The sequence below is a fragment of the Petaurus breviceps genome, unplaced genomic scaffold (assembly GCF_028583685.1).
Source record: "Petaurus breviceps papuanus isolate PSGF00001 unplaced genomic scaffold, PetGlider_PUasm1.0 90740, whole genome shotgun sequence".
Lineage (NCBI taxonomy): Eukaryota > Metazoa > Chordata > Mammalia > Diprotodontia > Petauridae > Petaurus > Petaurus breviceps.
Genome location: NW_027187330.1, coordinates 10,130,522 through 10,149,288, shown reverse-complemented (window position 1 = coordinate 10,149,288; position 18,767 = coordinate 10,130,522). Strand labels below are relative to the sequence as shown.

Here is an 18,767-nt window from a genome sequence, read left to right as displayed (position 1 = left end):
AATGTCTTTCATGCCATAAGGCAACTAGGTGGCACAGTGAATAGAGTGCCAGACTTGGATGCTAGAAGATTCATTTTCCTGGGTTCGAATCATTTACTAGCTGTGTGATCCTGGGCAAATCACTTAATTTTGTTTGCTTCAGTTTCTGCATCTGCAAAATTAGCTGGAGAAAGAAATGGCAAACCATTCCAGTACCTTTGCCAAGAAAACTCCAAATGGGGTCACAAAGAGTCAGACATGATTGGAACAGCAACTCATGCTCTCATGCTATATTTCTAGACAAAGTAGCAAGATAATAACCTAAATGATAGCACAGTTAGGAGGACTTGGAATTGATTGAATGATTAAGAACAAAGAATATTCACACATGGGCAACATAAACTTGGAGTGAGGGCTTCAGTGGAGTGCTCCAGCAATTGTCCTTGACTTTGTACAACTCAACACTGTTACAGAAAACTTAGATGAAGTTGCCCCACATACCTGTGGTAAAACTATAAAATTTGCAGATGACACAAAGCTTAGAGGAATAGTTATTGTGTTGGATGACAAAGTTTAGATCCAAAAAGGATATAGAATAATGGGCTGAAGTGAATTAAAAGGTAAATGTGTAACAGAGGTTAGATTGCTCTATGGAACAAGAATGGGGATGGATCTGCAGGGAAAATCCCTGCTCCCTTTCCCCCACCCAGACCACATCTGGGGACATATATGCTCAGTGCTAAAGGACTTGACACTTGGGTATAATACTTCACTCATTTGTTATCCTGATGGCAGCAAGGAGAAAAGGATAGGTCAAAATAAGATAAGGTACTAAGCAATGAAGAGCTGCCCATTCAGTAGATTTTTAACAGAAGAGACAACTTCCATACTCACTCTCTTCTCCTGTATGTGTGGCTTGAGACTCTAACAGCTCTCCTTTTAGTTTCCTATGAGGGAAAGGGATGGGATTTATTATTCCTCCTTACCCCCACCCCCATCAGTAAAGGTTGCCACTCACACATGACAGCTAGATCACATGGCTGGCCTAGATAAGCCTAAAACTCTCCCTAGAGTCTATGACTGTCTCTTCTGGTTTGCATTTCTTCCCTTAAGCACAAGTGATTGAATAGTGATCTAAAATGGGTATTTCCACTGTTGGAGACAACATTGTGAATTTAAGAGGTTGGGAGGTCCTGGGTCACTCAATAGGAACTTACTAGAAGCAAAAAGTTTTCTGTAACTATACCCTTCCCAAAGAAGATGATCATCAACAGAACCAAGTCCTTCAGTGTTCATGTCTTCTGGCAAGACATGGTCCATCACATGTTCTGTCAGTGAGTTTGAATCCCAGAACTTTTACTCACTAATCTCTGTGACTTTAATCAATATTACATTACTGTAATGAGATGAGAAAGATCCCCAGAGAAGTCTGTCGTATTATTTTACTACTTCTTTACTAATTGTTTTAATACTGATTAAATATTTCATTTAAACAATTTTTTGAGTTCTTTGTCCCAGTCTCCTAGGAACATGTTATTATTGAATTTAGATGATCCTAGAGGCTGCCAAATATCGAGATAGAAGCTTGGGCAGACTGAGGTACACTAATCAACCAAATTACTCTCTTCATTGAACCCAGGAATCCACTGGTAATTCCAGAGTAAGTAGAAAATGAGGCACAGCTTTGAGTGCTAGCCAGAAATTTCTGACTTTTCCTTGTGATGAAATATCATATCTTATTTTAAGCATCATTTTTCAATGTGGGATTTTAGACCTGGGAATTTTTCTCATTGCGTCATTGCTTTACAGATTCAGGCACCTTGAAAACACCGTTAAAATATTAAGATAGCAAATTCCTCTGACTCATGCCTATAACACTTGATTTCCAAGAATCAACTTCATAGATATCAGGTGGGTGTGGCATGTGATGAAGATCTGGGGGTTTTAGCCACTGCAAGCTCAATGAATCAACTAAACAACAGGCAGCCAAAAAAGCTAGTACTTTCCTAGGTTGCATTAAGAGAGGCATAGTACCCATAATGATAGTTTTGCTATATTTTGCCCAGATCAGGCCACTCCTAAAATACAGTATTCAGTTCAGGGAATCATATTTCTAAGTAATTTTTGATATATTTTGTTTTTTATAATACCTAGATTTCTTAAGGTATCACTCCTTCCCTATCCCCCCCCCACTCCCAGCTATAATAAAGAACAAAAACGGGGAGGGAAGGGAAGTTCAGCAGAACTAACCAACATATAAAAAAAAGTCTGATGATATACAGAGTGTTTCACACCTATATTGCCCATCTCTTCAAAGAAGTGGGAGGAGAGATCTTCTCGTGTTACTTCTTTGGTGTCAAGCTTGGTCACTATAATTTTGCAGGATTCAGTTTTGATTATTTTATTATTTTTCTATTTATACTACATACAAGTTTTCTGAATCTACTTACTTTACTTTGTATCAATTCATGTAAATCTTCCTATGTTTCTCTGTATTCATCATATTCATCATTTCTTATAGCATAATAATGTTCCATTATGGTCATGTACCAAAGTTTATTTAGCTGTCTCTATTCAATGGGCATCGATTCTGTTTCTAGCTCTTTGCTATTACAAAAAGTACTGTTATGAGCTTTTTTATATTGGTAGAATATTTCTTTTTGTTATTTACTTCCTTGGGGTCTTTCTTTTTGTCATTTACTTCCTTTTGTAATATATTTCTTATGCTTAGCAGAAGAATTTCCGGGTTGAAAGGGTATGGGTATTTTCATCACTCTCTTCAGATAATTCCAGATTACTTGCTAGAATAATTGGGCCAATTCACAGCTGCACCAATAATGCATTAGTTGACAACATATTTTTGGAAAGATGCAAAGTCTAGCTTCCACTGGAGAACATGCAATACAAGAATAAGTTGAAAGAATTAGGGATAACTGTCCTAGAGAAGGAAAGACATAGAAAAGACATGAAAGTAGTCTTCATTTGTTTTAAGTATTTTTATGTAGACTTGTTCTGCTTGGCCCCAGAGAACAGAACTAGCAGAAATGGGGTAAAGGCCTCAGAGAGGAAGGTTTATATTTGAAGCAAAGAAAAGCTTAACAATCTGAGTTATCCAAAAGTGGAATGGCTGCTTCATAAAGGAGTGAGTTCTCCATCACACAGAAGCTGAGTAACTATTTCTTGGTTGGTTAAAGGCATTAGCGGGGGTGGGGGGGGGGGGGCAGATCATGTTCAGGTGTGGGTTAAACTGGTTGGTCTCTATGGTCTTGCCAATTTGAGATTCCTCATCCATCTGCTCCTGTAAACATCTTGTTCCTGGAACACAGCCAAGTCTCTCATAGATCAAAATTCTTTAGGTGAGTCATCATCCAAAGCCTGGGCCCTATGGGACCTCAATAAATCTCAGTCAAAAAGAATGCAGATGTTATTCCTTCTTATCACAACACCCAACCATAGCTATCATACTGAACCCTGCAAACATACAACTACAAAAATGATAACAAGCACAGCCAGAGACAAGAGAGAATAAAACAATAGACTTTCATAATCAGACAAATCCACTCTGCAGATCTGTCCTTGGGAATACAATCTCCTTAAATTCTGAGAGAAAGAAAACAGTAGCCAATTAAGCGTTTATATTTAAATATCCATGATATGATTTACATTGGAAAACAAGCGAGTTGTGAGAGAGCTAAGCCCAGAGGCTCATATACTGTCTCCGACAACCAAAATTTAAAGAGATAATAATACTTGGGGACTGGCTCTTGTGGTGAAATCAGGAGATAACAGTGGAAATTCTACATTAGTTCATTTCTCTCACCCTAAATGCATCACATCTAACCCTAGCCCAGGAAGGTGAACAAAAAAGGACTCCCTGTCTACCAGGGGCCAAACACCACATAACAATAGTCAACAATCAAGGAAGGTGAGGTGGCTCAAAGTGCACAGTAAGAACAATCACATAGTCTTGTACTCTGATAGGAAATAATGTATAGATTTGGGGTTGTGTTGCTAATCTTTGGTGGCTATTTACTTTCTAGATGATTTTACCTGCAATTCAGGAAGCTACTGTGGGATATGATCATGTGGAAAAAACAGCTAGATTTGCCACAGTTGTGGTTAACTGAATTAAAAAAACAGGTTCAGGTGTGGGTTAACTAGTTGACCACTAATGTCCTGCCAGCCCTGAGATTTCTCATTTGCTCCTGTAAACATCTTATGTGCTTCTAATGTGATTCTTAAAAAACCTACTAAAAATGAAGGATTGTGTTAGGGAGGGAGCATCATTGGAAAGTAACAGATATTAAAAATAGCGTCAGTAAAACATTAAAAATATGTTAACAGGGCAAGGCCATGGAATGTATCCTCTGGCTCCCTGAGGATGGATACAGCCTCTGCTCCCTTGCTAAAAAGGACATGTGCTGTCCAGTGACTCATGGTTGATAGGTCAGAGTTGGTCCCTGTGGTAGGGCAATGCTATGTAAAAAAATGAGTGATAACTGAATTGACTAGGGTTTCCAAGGACAAGGGGAGAGAGATGGGGAGAAGAGAGATCCCCTCCTCTTCTCACTGGAAGTCCAAGGGAGAGCTCGCATTAGTTGAGTTCCCATAAAGAGGTCTCTGAAAAAGAGAAAGGGACTGTTCTCTTTGCTCCCTTATCTAGCCCACTGAAGAGGTAAGGTATCCTGACTTGGCTGCCAATCATCTTTGACAATAGCACCCTGTGATGGTAGCCAAGTGATCAACCAGAGCCTCTGTACATGTTTTTAGCAAGGGAGCAGAGCCTGTGTCTATGTTTATAACTAGAACATATGCTCCTAGACTTGTCATTGCTACCACAAAAAACACACACACAATAAAACCAAATAGAACAAAACAAGAATGTTAACCTTAGATATAAAATTTTTACTCCCCTTCTTCCCCCACACCCCAGTTCCTCATTCAGCATTTTACAAATAAGGATACAAAAGACCAGAGAGTAGAAATGAATTACCTAAGACTGCAGAAGCTAATATGGAGTGTGATTTAAACCCAGGTCCTCCAACTCTCTATCCAGTATTATCTTCACTATGTAATTCTTACATCAAAGATTCTCACAGGACACAAAAGGCCCAGGCAGACTTTAAGGGATTTATCACTTTTCTGGCTTATTGCTGGATCCCAGATAATTCAGAAACTACATTACCTGGCACCAGCTAGAAAATAATCACCAACTCCTTGCAAGCACTTGGCTTATAAAGTTTAAGAATGAATGTTAGTTTATAGATCAAAACAAATAGGACTCATGGGGGTCATGGAAAATAACAATGCTAAAGGCTCCAGAATGATTAAATAAATTATGGTCTCTGACTATTGTGGAATATCGTTGTACCATAAGAAGTAACAAATACAAAGGATTTCAAAGAAATATGGGAAGACACATTTGGTGATGCTGAGTAAAGAAAGCCAAGTCAAAAGAACAACCATATAGTTTTAAATATAGCTATGTAATTAAGTAAATTGACAAATCGATGTTAATCACATAGAAAGATGTTCAAAAAGGGTTATAGAAATCAGCAGATTTAGCCACTCCTGTGTCAAAGATATCCTGCAGATCTTTTGTTCCAGTTTTACCAGTCTTTTTTAAGGGTATAAGAGGTGTTCAGGAGGACAAACACCTGTAGTGTGAGGGCTTGCCAAGCCCTTTTAAGAGAGGCTTATTATCTATTGTTAGTGTCCATCTTCACCTAACTTTTACCTGTACCTGTGAGAAGCTGTAGCTGCGGCCACACCCCTGTGAACTCTCTTGGCAGACAGGCTAAACCAAGTTGAGATTAACTAACTGGCCTCAAACCCATTGGTGAGGTAGGGGAATGTCTACCCTGAGCATGTGAAAACTCACTCCCCCTTCCCCCCTCTGGAATGGATAGAGAAGAACAATCTATTCCAATGACCATGAAGGCAAATGAAGCAGGCAATGTAAAAGTGCTTAGAGCTTGGTCAGACATTGAAGACACCAAGGCTATATGGGACAGAAAATTCCAATCTGTAACTGAGACTTCCAAGAATGATGAATAAATTTGTTAGGGAGTCTGAGGGCCCCTAATTGAGTCCAATAACTTCTTAATGATCAGGGGCTCCTCCCCTTGGGTGCTAGCTGCTTTTATACACTGGGAAGAGCACTAAAACTAGAAGGAGGCATTACAATTCACTGACTGGTCAATTCCAGAAGTGGGGAAGTGTTATGGTTAGCTAATAGAAATGTCCATCAATCATAACCACTTGGTCAACAGACCTTCCATGGGTCATGAGACCTTCCACGAATCATCGACTCCAGATCATCTCAGCAGGGGTTTTCCAAGCTCATAAAACCCTTTCAACAACATCTCAGGGCCTTCCACAAGTCATAAGACTCTAGTGTTTGACCAACAGTATCCTAGGGTCTAAGGAAGTTGTGGTTTTGAAGCAAATGTCACAAGGCAGTGGACAGTAGTGATTCAAAGGGGTGAGGGGGCATTATATAAGCAAATGAACCTTATTACAGCATGTTATGGACTGGGGGGAAGGGGTAATGCAGCAATTACATTCTTATTACATTTCTAAATAACAAGATGAAACTAGTTGATAAATACAAGTAATATAATCATTAATACATGGTAATCATTCGTAACTCTTATTCTAACTGCATTAACATATATAACTAATTTAAACTTTATCCTATTCTGCTTAATTCACTAATACAATCCATGATGCTCATCAAATCACAATAAACTGAATAAATACTGATTAATTTGTATCAAAATTGTCATCAGTCATCTACTGCATCCTGGGCCACCACCAGTCATCTTGACTTTTGTCATGCCCCTGGACTTCCATGTCTTTGTACAACTCTGCCTCACTTAAATTCAAGTCCTGCACAAATCAAGACATCACCCTGTGATGCCATTCATCCTAACCATAAATCTTTACATAACAATAGTTTGTAAGCACACACAAAACCATTTACAATCTTTTTTTCTTTGTCTTGTTTGTTTTCCTTCCTTTTTTTCAACTGCTCGTTTCTCTCTTTGAGACTTTTTAAACTTGTCAACTGAAGTTAAAATTTACAAAAATAAGGATAACTGCCTGTGAACAATCCTTCCCCAAGGTCTGTATAGCCTTAGGCAATGACAGTTCTGACTTGGCAGACTCTGAAACAAGTATTGCCTTTAGTGTGGATCCCTGGAAAATGTCTCCTACTGAGGCTTTCTCTGTTTACCATTCTCTGTAACTCCTGGTATGTGGTAGGATTGTCACTTCCCATCATCACTTCCTATTACAAATTCACCACTGTGGGTATAAGAAAGGTCTCATAGAGAAGGTATTATTTGAGAAGAGCTTTGGCCACAGATGGACTTCTCTATGGAAGGAACAAGAAGGCCAGTTTCTCTGAACCATACCATGTGTTAAGGGGAGTAATTCATTTCAATTCAATAAACAGTTGTTAAGCACTTTCCATGTACCAAGCACTGTGCTAAATGCTTGGGATACAAGTAAGCAAGAGAAAGACAGACCCTGCCCTCAAGGAGCTTATAATTAATGGAAGAAGAAAACACACAAAAAGAAACTGGAAAGTGGGTACCTTATCTGGGGCACTTGTTCCATGGAGTTGAAACCAAGCAGAACTACAGATGGAAAGCAGAGTAAGCTGAGAATCCCAATCCTGGCTTCTCCAAAGGAAAGTCATGGAGGGGTTTGATGCTCTACCCTCCAGCCCTCTAATCAGAGGGGAGAAGAGGCTGAGGGTGGTGAGAAGGTACTGAGTAGCCACAACTGGGTTATCATCATAGTGAGAAGATTTGAAATGATCAGAATATCCTGGGAGGAACATCTTGTTCTATGGAAAGGTAGGTTGGACCCAGGTTGTGAAGGGCATTAAATAGCCAGAGGAAATAGAGAACTACTAGAATTTATTGAACAGGAAAATGGCATGGTCAGACCTGTGCTTTAGAAATAGCACTTTGGCAAGTGCATGGGAATGTAATAGAAAAGAGAGGGAGAGACTTGTGGCAGGGACTTACCTTAAAAGATGTCATGGAAGTATAGATTGAAAACTGGAAGGAACTTTAGGTTATCTATTCTAGGCCCCTCATTTTATCAGTGAGAAACTGAGATAAAGGTTAGATGTACTGCCCAAGGACACATAGGTAGCCAGGAGAGTCTGGATTTAAATTCAGATCCTTTGCCTCTGTGTATCATGCTCAAATGAGATAAAGCATGAAAAATGCTTTAAAAGCCTTAAACATATAACTTATATAGCTTAATAGTGATAACAATTTCAGCTATTTTTATGCACACAAGTTCTATATTTGAATTGGTCACATGGTAAGCATAGATCCACCACACACATCTCCTCAGTCCCTTCTGCCCCTCTGATTAGACTCTCCAACTGGAGGCCAGGGCCTATATTTAAAGATAGAGTTCAGCACAGTCCCCCCCCCCCACCATTTCTCACCAACTACCCTGCTTTTGGACTTTGGGACCCTCTACCATCTTCTCCTATTATATTGTGAGCTCCTTGATGGCAGAAGCTTATTTGTATTTTTATCCCCAGAGCTTAGCATACAGTGCCTGGCACATAACAGGTGCTTAACAAATGTTCACTGAATGATTGACTGGCCAACAGAATTTATATTTGTGAAAATGTCTTATTTCAAAGTAGGGACCAGGTCTGTGGTACTTCCTATTTGTGTGTGTTTGTATGCACATAGACACATATATAAACAGATACATACATACATATATGCTTACTTATTGCATATGTGTGCATGTAAATAAAGATGCACATATATGCATGTAGATATATAGATATATTTCCCTCCAAAGGCTCTCTTATAAAGTACTGCTGGATCCCCCAAACACTGACCACCAGGACCCTGAAGTCTGACCAGAAATGCCCGACCCACCCCCTCCCTGCCAGTCAACAATCAGTCAACAAGCATTTATTAAGGGTTAAACTATGTGTCAAGCACACTACTAGATCCTAGGAATACAAATGAAAGCAGAAAGAAAGACAGTCCTTGCCCTCCAGAAGCTTACATTCCAATGAGAAAAAACAAAAAGGGGGGTGAACTGAAAGTTTCCCAGCAAGGAAGCATGGTAGAGAAAGTCCTGTGGAGATGAGTCAGCAGTGTGGCCTGGAGAGGAATGAAGACATGGACCTTCTCCAGGTTGCAGCCATCCTTCCCATCTCTTTGTGAAGAAAGGAGAGGCAGCATGAAAACTGCTCAATAGCTATGATAGCTAAAAACAATAGTATTGGGAGGGAAGTAAGGATGGAGGGAAGGTGGGGGGGAGGGAGGGGGAGAGGAAGAAGAAGAAGAAGAAGAAGAAGAAGAAGAAGAGAGAGGGGTATATACATGTAAATATGTGTGTAGATACATGTGACTGAGTGTGTACACATGTGATTATGTGCATTGTAGAGCAGTTTGGTATAGCAGAGAAAGCAAGGTACTTGGAGTCAAAAGTTCTGAATTTAAATACTCTATCATTTACTACACTGTAACCACAGGCAAGCTCCTTTATCTCTTTGGGCCCAAATTTCCACAAGTGATGAGGCAGTTAGACCATATGATCTCCACAACACCTTTCAGCTGTAAATGCTACATATATAAAAATCAACGTTTGAGCATCCATGAATAATGAGGACATTTTTCACTGTCACATTTTCTCCTTAAAAGGCAAAACTCCAATAAATATACAAATGCAAATCGTTGATTGTATAGTCTTTATTGAATCCTTAATAAGGAAATGTATTCTTGAAAAAGTAAGCACAAGTGTAGATATGCAAGTCTCTAAGTCTAGGTGAATATACATTTACATGAACATCATCAATGGGTGTCATATATGTGAATATGTTCAACTCACTAATTCACATGTGGATTGTACATGACTATATCTTTATGTATACATTCTGTAAGAAAATGGTATTTGATGTGTATATGCATATTTATTCTGTATATGTATACAGAAATGTATATATTCATATTCACATAAATATAGATTAACTTTAAGACTTTTGAGTTTAACTTTTAAGACTAACTTCAGACCAATTTCATAAGTGAACAAGAATTGACAAACTGAATAGAAACGTAGAATGTTCAGACTTGCAAAGGTCCTCAGAGACCACATGATCTCCCCCCCACCATATCTGAAAAAAAATCCTTTCCACAGCATCCCAATAAACAGGCATCCAGCCTTTGCTCAAAAATTTCCATGGAAGGGGGAACTCCCTGCATCCCAAGACAGCCTACCCTCTATGAGATGGCTCTGGTTGGAAGAAAGTTTCTCCTTACATCAAAGCCAAAACCTGCCTCTCAGCAATTCCCAGCCTTGCTCCTACTTCTGCCCTCTGTGATCAAACAGAACAAATCTATCTTTCTTCTGCATGACAGCCCTTGAAACACTTGAAGAAAGCCAATGTGTCACTAAGGCTTCTCTTTCACAAGCTAAGCCTCCTCATTTCTTTCACACAATATTCTTAGCATGACTCAAAGAATTCTTAGCATGACTGAAAGAATTCTTAGCATGATCTCAAAGCCTTTTGTCATCCTGGTTGTCATTTTTTAATGTTCTCCAGTTTATCAATATCCTTTCTTAAACATGGCTCTTAGGACTGAATATAATAGTCCAGACGTGATCTGGTGAGGGTACAGCAAAGTAATCACCCTATTATTCTATTCTTGATTCAAGCTAAGATTGCACTGGTTTTGGGGGTTGCCGTGTGACACTGCTGACTCTGACTGATCTTGTTATGCTTATAATATTATCACCAAATAGAAATATCTACAGATGTTTTAAAATTAAGATTCCTTTATTTTTTTAAAGAGTGTGTCTCTTTCTCACCAAGACCGGAAGTGCAGAGGCTATCACTTGGCCTGATCCATCACCAGAGCTTTGATCTGTTCCATTTCCAACCTGGGCTACTTTGTACCGCCTTAGCCAATGCGTATTGATCTCCCACTCTCAGGTGCTCATCATATCAATATTAAACTTGTGCATATCCAGTCAACTCAACTGTCTATGAGCTTAACAATCCCAGCAATCTGTCTTCCTGGTGGCAGGGATTATAGCCATATACCACCGTACATGGCAAATATAAGATTTCTTTATCTTACGATAGTCATCATTGCCTGTCAAAGACAGGTGTGCCTAAATTCCATAATTATCACCACCACCTTCTATTTCCTTCAGTCAACATTTTTATTTTTAATATTAAAATTGGTCAGCATCAACAAAAACATTCAGATTAACAAGATAAAAAGTGATCTTGTAAAAGAAACCTGCAAGTTCCAAAATATTTACAACCCTAACATGCATACATTTGCTTTAATAAAATAATAAAATCTTGTTTACTTGTATCTTTCCTTCATTTTGTGTCTTTTTCTTGGGTTTTTGGTACTCTTTCTATGATGGTTTTTGCATAGTTGCAGTGTGTATGTGACTGTTTCGATTGTGCTATCTTCATTCTATATCACTTAATATGGGTGTCTTCATATTTCTCACTCTTCACGCTGTCACTTATAATGGTCAGTCAATAAATACGGTATAACAAAATTCCATCATGCTCATTTACCACAATTTGTCCAGCAATTTGCTAACCATTATGCCTATGGCTATTTTTCTTTTTTTAAACATCTAGCTTAAATAAAGCTATTATTAATATTTTGTTACAAATAAATCTTGTTTTTTTTCCTTTCAGTGGCATTCTTAGGACATAGTCCTAGTAAGAGGTCATAGGCATAAAGAGTTTTGTAGCTTTTACATCACAACATTGCCTTCCCAAAGAATTGTAAGCATTCACAACTCCCTAAGCAGTGAGGGAGTCATTATGCTTACAAAATGGTCCTATATGTACACAGAATGGCATTACTTACAAGATTATTTACAGGATGGCATTAATGAATGATTGCATTTCACAAAAGCACTACAAAGAAGAACCAATCTTCCTCTCCCCCATCCCAACACACAACCCATTAGTAAAACTAATAGTAGTTGGTTTCTATAACATACTTTGAGAAATTTTCTTCCTAATAGACACACTACAAAGGATGAGCTGGTGTGAAGACTACAGGTGTCCACAAAGACTTGTAAATAGGCTATGCCTTGAGGGCAGTTAGATATTTCTCTGAGAGATATTGTCACTCATTAGGGGATGGCACTCAAGTAGCTTGTATCATAGACAGGTCTGCCTCCTGCTAGACTAATAAAGAGGATACTGTTACCTGCTTTATACTAAAAGACATATAATGAGTGGGCCCCAAGGGAAAATTTCAGAGGAAAAATAGACAAGAGTCACTTAGGATGAAAAGGCATAGATGGGTTATAGTTTGTGGTGATGGGAGTACTCCCATCAATGAGATTTCAGAGTCACTGTTATATCAACAATATTCCTGAGAATACTGAGCTTGCAGTTAGAAGATGAACCATGCTCACCTTCTGGTGGTTCAGCACATCCCCAGGCCAAAGGGGGACCATAAAGTTGACAGAAATATGACTTTCATTTCCCCAATTCTGGTAGTTTGAATGACAGGATCCAAGTCAACCTTCCTTGGAATTAGTCTAACTATAAAAAATGAACACTTTTTTGACTCTCTGTTTGGGATTTATTGGATGCTCTCTCCTTCCCATTTTTCCACCTTTGATCCTCCCTGATCTCTCCAAGACAAAGGCTTTCTTCCATGCCAGTTGTCAGGTTGCTGAACATGATATCCCTGCTCTCAATAACAGTGCTGGGGCATTTTGATCCATTCTTTTTCTGAGGACAGTGACCCAAACAGTGGCTCAGGCAACCAAGATGGGCCTCCGAGGCACAGACATACATGCCTACAGGTACTGCCAGGAGCATAGCACATACAACAACAATGATGTGAATGATCTTCTCCCTCTTCTCTAGCTCACTGATGTCATTTCCCGTTACAAAGACAATGCACTGATCTTTGCGGGGTGGCTGGCTCTGTAAGCTGATGCATGCCTCATATTTTGTAGCTGGAAGCAGGTCATTCACCCAGTAGGTATTAATCCCAGGACCAATAGAGATGATTTCTTTCTTGACAGCTTCATATATCCCGAAGTAGAGTGTGAACCAGGTCTCTGAAGGGTTATCTGTTACTGCATACCATTCTAGCACAATCCCATAAACAGTTTGCTTGGTAATTCTCATGTAAATATAGGAATGCTCCTCCAAGGAAGCCAAAGAGGAAGAGGGCACAGCCTGAGGAAGCTGAACACGAAGGGAGATGTGGATAGAGCTGCTGCCCATGGAGTTTGTGGCCACACAAGTGTAGTTGCCACTGTCTGTAAGATGGGCTGAAGGTATCACCAACTCAGACTGAATAGAGTCTTCCCCAGTAGGAGAGGTAAACACTGTGGGTTAAAATGATGAATATTTAGGTCAAAATTTTGAACACAAACTTCATTGCTGGGGTGCAATGATGCTGATATAGCCTTAAACTCAACTCATCCCAATGATTATAGGTAATTGCACTGGGTTATGATATACGGTGCTATTTCTTTAAATGCCATCTGCCCCAGTTGGATGTCACTTTTCTGGAGGTTAGGAAAAGCATAGGTACTACCTGTACTAACTAAAGAACTAGGCCTGATTCCTACAAATATTTCAAAAGTCTGAAGAATTCCTATATTGTAGATATTTCAACTTCCTCGTTCCTTATCAGAATTCTTAAAATACTTAGGTTCCTTCTAAGTTTGGCTCAGATGCCACCTTCTACTCCACAAAGCCTTTCCGGTCCACCCACTGGCTACCAGCTCCTTCCCCACCTCAAACTTACCTTTTATTCATGTTGTATATATTTTATCAATACTTACATGAATACACGTTGTCTCCCCCTATAAAATGTAACTTCTTGAGGGCAGGAGCTATAGGAGTGTGCTGGGACCAACTCTAACCAGCTTTTCCAGAATTCTTTGTTAAATTTTCAGTGTGAGCATTTACAGCTTCAAAATCATACACAAATCGAGGCTTCAGAAATTGTTTTTTAATTGTCTAGACTTTATAAAATGTTAATAACACAGATTAAGTTTTTCTTAAAATGTGTGCATACATTTTTTCCCCAGAGAGCTGCAGCTATTAAACATTTACGAGCACACCCTATACTGCTCTATCAATATTATTTGAGCTCAGCAGGAGTATAATATAAGGATCAGAGAATGAAGTCATCACCAGATAGAAGGCCTGATGAATGTAGGCTAATAATAACAACAATGACTAATATTTATTTTGTATTTAAGGTTTGCAAAGTGCTTCACATCCATTATGTCACTGGAGCCTCAAAATGTCTGTTAAGGACTCATTTTTTTTCTATAGACAATGAATACATGCTTGTTAGTTTATTAACTTACACATGATCCTGAGATAAGGTTCTACATGCTAACATGAGAATATAAAGCAAGAAAGATCAAGTGTCAATATATTTCCAACCATCTAGATATCTGGCATTATGTAAACCCAACAACATTATGTAAACCCAAACATGGAGGACTGGCTGAATTTTGCAGATTTCACTCAGATGTTCTGGGTGCCATACAGCAACAGGCTAAGAATATACTGTTTCTGGATCTATTGAATATATAGGTATGAAAAATCAGTTGCACAAATCTGTCAAATCAACAACAGAGACCAAAATACTCTGGACAGGAGCCCATGAAGATAGGAAATAGCTCTGGCTCTACATGAAATCTGCTGTTTTCTGTCTGTGACTTGATATGCATATGGTATATAGAATTAATCTTATGTGTGTTTATATGTATATATACATACATGGGTATATATCATATATTTACATATATATGCCCTAATAGATATTTTTGTACATCCATTCAATAGCATCAATGACAATGAAACATATTCTGAAACTCTGAAAACATTATATGAGAAGAAATGAGGGACAAGGAGGAAGGAAATAGGAAAAGAATGAAAGAGGAGAAGGACAAGGAGGAAAAGGGGGAAAAAAGTAGAAAGGTAAGGAAAAGGCACATTTATATATCAGTTCCAAATATGATACAAGAGGCAGTACTTTGGAGTTGACTGTATGACATGGGAGACACTGGCAAAGGGCTGCCCAACATGGTATATCTGCATCAAAGAAGGCACTGTACTCTATGAGCAAAGCAGAATTGAAATAGCTCAAAAGAAACATGAGATGCACAAATTTAGAGAATCCATCCCAAATGTTCACATTGGCTATTTGTTCCCTACTTGGGGTAGAACATTCTGAGCTCATATTGGTCTGATCAGTCATAGTCAGACACATTGTAACTTGACTCTAACATAATGACGTCATTTTGATCTTCTTCAAGAACAAGAACCAGCCAACTATGTACCACATGCAGCCTTTATGTTTTGCTCTTCTGCTTTAGTTTTTGCTTCTCAAGAATCAGATTCCCCATTTCCTGGCTCTTCCACCAAAGGTGGAAAGTCATATAACACTTAGCCTGAGTTACTTTCCTGCAGATGCCCTGAACAAAGCTAGGGAAGGAGGTTTTCAATTTGCAATAGAAGGAAACTAATAGTGTTCATTTTACAAGGCCAGCATTACAGGATCAACTATATTCTTCCAGTCTGTGGTAACTAGTCACAGAAGAAGGAATAAGTTGTGTCATTACCTTAACTATCCTTTACTTTATAACTTTTATAACTCAGAAGACTGCCTGCTCCAACTCCACAGTGAAAAGTACTCACTGCTAATGAGACTTCTGGTTGACACTATCTTTAATAAACTTTTCTCCATTCCATAACTGTAAATATCTTAAATAATCATTTTCTGCACCTAAATTTGAGCCTAAGCACTAACTATCTTGTCCATCAGGCAGTAATCACAGTTGTTATTACTCTAAACATTGATAGAGTTAGGCGAAGCCTTCCCTTACCCCTGAGAAAAAGAATTAAGGAGTACCATAGCTTACCATCAAATTCCCTCAACTTCTTCAGTGGATAAGTCCACACAATGTTTGGTAAGGGGCTGGCCTGTGCCAGGCAGCTTAGAGTGATGTTTAGCCCCACTTGGACAGTAATGTTAGTATTAGGGGTTGAAGTCTTTGGCTTCATGCAGCTATTGAGCTCTACTTCATAGAAAAATTGCCCAGCCTTTGACAGAGGGCCCCAGCACATTAGGTAGGAGTTCACTAATATGACAGGGGGTCTGATGAATTTGAAAAACTGGACAAGCCCCTTTAATTGGCAGTCACACATCCATGGATTATTGTGCAAAGCCAGCACCACATTGGAAATGCCTTCGGCCCTACTAGTGAGTTGCTGGCTTTTCTGGTACATGGGCCACTGGATGAAGACATCCTCAGACACCACCATAAGTTCATTAAAGGACAAATCTAAGTAGGTAAGGTTAATCAAATACTGAAGTGCTTGCTTGGGTAGAACATCAAGCCTGTTGTGTTTGAGATCAAGGATGTTTAGAAGTGGAGTTGCTTGGAACGCTGTCCATGGTACTGTATACAACCTGTTCCCCTGAAGTCTCAGTTCTTTCAAGTCTCTCAGATGCTCCAGGGCTCCTGGGTGAATCACTGTGATATTATTAAAGTTGAGCCAAAGGAATTCCAAGGCACTGTTGTTGGAAAAGGACCCATGAGGCAGTTCAGTTAGGTGAGAGGAGTTTTCTATTCTAAGCTTCTTGATATCTTTGGGGATGTTTCCCAGGATCTTTCTCAAAGAAGTATCCATGCACAACAGAGACCTGCAGAAAAATAAGCAAGTCTTTAAACTGACATAGAATTCCCACCTGAAATTAACACTAGAGAGTATCTAATCCAAATCTCTCTCATTTTACAGATGAGGAAACTGAGGTCAGACAGTAATTTATAGGAAGCCACATTATTAATAGGTACCAGAGCCATGGTTAAAACTCTAATCCAGCACTCTGCATTTATATCCCCTTGCTCCCTGTGACAACTGGCCAATTACTGGGCCTTAGCTAACAGAACACTATGTTTGACTGACCCACCTATATACCAAGAAGTCCCCTTGTACCCAACAACTGACTTATTCACTATGTTTCGAGTTAGTATTACAAGGTTAGCGAACTATATCTAATTATATATTATTATATCTAATATAGTGAATTATATTACAGCTTAGCAAACTATATCTAATTCAGGTATGTAAAGTTAGCAATTGTTACTAATTACAATGTCCTTCCAGTTAATTTGGGGAAGGGAAAAGTCCAGATCATCCACTGATTGACTGCTCCTAAAGTACCCCTTCCACTCAGCCCTGTTGAACTGCCCAGTAATAAAAATCAGATAGAAGGGCAGAAAACGAAAAGATCTGGGATCTCAATTGTGATACATAACCCATTATATGCCTCAGCCACTGATATGTGCCTATGGGACTGAAGGGCGAGGAAACCACAAACATTTCCATGCCTGTGAGTAATAAACTGTCTGATTCATAATCCTTTGAGCTCTAAAGTTCCTTCTCAGTACCTCCTTGCCCGAAATCTCCTCACAATCCCCCAACAACTATTAGAATATTTATAGGTAAAAAAATGAATACATTGAAGAAGAATGTTATATTTCCTGCAAAAACTCCAGTCAATGTTAATTCTATTTGGGTAAAATCACATAATTCAAAAAGAAGACATTTATAACATTAACTGAAATCAATGTCCATAAGATATTATATTTCTCTTTTAAAATGCCCCCAAACTTCCATACAACAAAATTCCCAAAATAAATCAATCTTCTAGGATCTCTTGGGGACCCTGCCAACATTTCCATACCTGCCAAAGCTGTCATCTGAGCATAGACATTCTGGGTTGCATTCAGGGTAAGCTGGGTTTGCCTCCAGAAAAACCAAGACTAAAAGGAAAAAGTGACAAACTGGGCCCATATTCCTCTGTAAGAAGACACTCTATAGGTCTGGGATGAGACATGCTCCTAGCTTCTAAGTAGAAAATCCTATTAATAGTAATCCTCTGTGATGTGGATGTCAGAGTGACACATAAATACTTCTTACAGAGATGTTAGGTCCCAAGAAGAAACCCTAGATCACTAGCCCAGAGAAGACTTTAACATAACTTTTTTTAATTTTCAAATTAGAAATGTTCTCTTTTTTGCTTTCATTTTACCTGATTTTCCTTTGGCTTTGGACATAATTGATCTGTTTGCTTCCATGACGCTGCTTTCTCTGGGTAATTAGATACCGCCTATCTGGCTGCTCCTTCTCGGTATCCATCAGTTCATCATCAATTCCCATCCCTCCCAAACATGGAAATCTCCTCCAACACTTTTTTTCCTCTGGCTACACTTGCTGGTCTCATATGCTCCCATGAGTTAAGTGATCACCTCTATGCTGATTTTTTAATTCCATATGTCCAGTCTAAATATATCCCGCAAACTCCAATCCTTCATCTCCAGCTATCTGCTATACATCTCAACCTGAATACATATACCATCAGCACCTCCCACTCAATATGCCAAAAACTTGACTCATCCTCTTCCCTCCTAAACCCATGGCCCTCCTCCAAACTCTCCTTTTCTGTTGTGGGTACTACTGCTGTGCCAATCAAGCAGATTTGAAACATCAGAGCCATCTCTGACTCTATTCTCTTTAAACCCTATATCCAACCAGTCACTACATCATAAACTATGTCATCATCTAAACCTAAACTTTGTAATTGTCTCCTGATTGGTCTCTCTCCTGCCACTTTTTCACCTTTCTTCTAATCCATCCTTCATACAGCTGCCAATATAACCTGCCTAATGTATAGATCTGATATGTTATTCCTCTGCCTTAA

The 18,767-nt window shown here is 39.0% G+C and overlaps 1 protein-coding gene across 1 annotated transcript; it reads right to left on the bottom strand.

Moving 5' to 3' along the window:
* Positions 1-12,226: 12,226 nt before the first annotated feature.
* Positions 12,227-17,860, bottom strand: LRIT2 (leucine rich repeat, Ig-like and transmembrane domains 2). The gene is made up of 4 exons (XM_069067083.1): positions 17,751-17,860; positions 15,922-16,706; positions 12,775-13,362; positions 12,227-12,231 (listed from the first exon to the last, which is right to left on the bottom strand). The coding sequence occupies exons 1-4, from the start codon at positions 17,858-17,860 to the stop codon at positions 12,227-12,229; spliced, it is 1,488 nt and encodes a 495-aa protein (XP_068923184.1).
* Between the last annotated feature and the right edge of the window lie 907 nt (positions 17,861-18,767).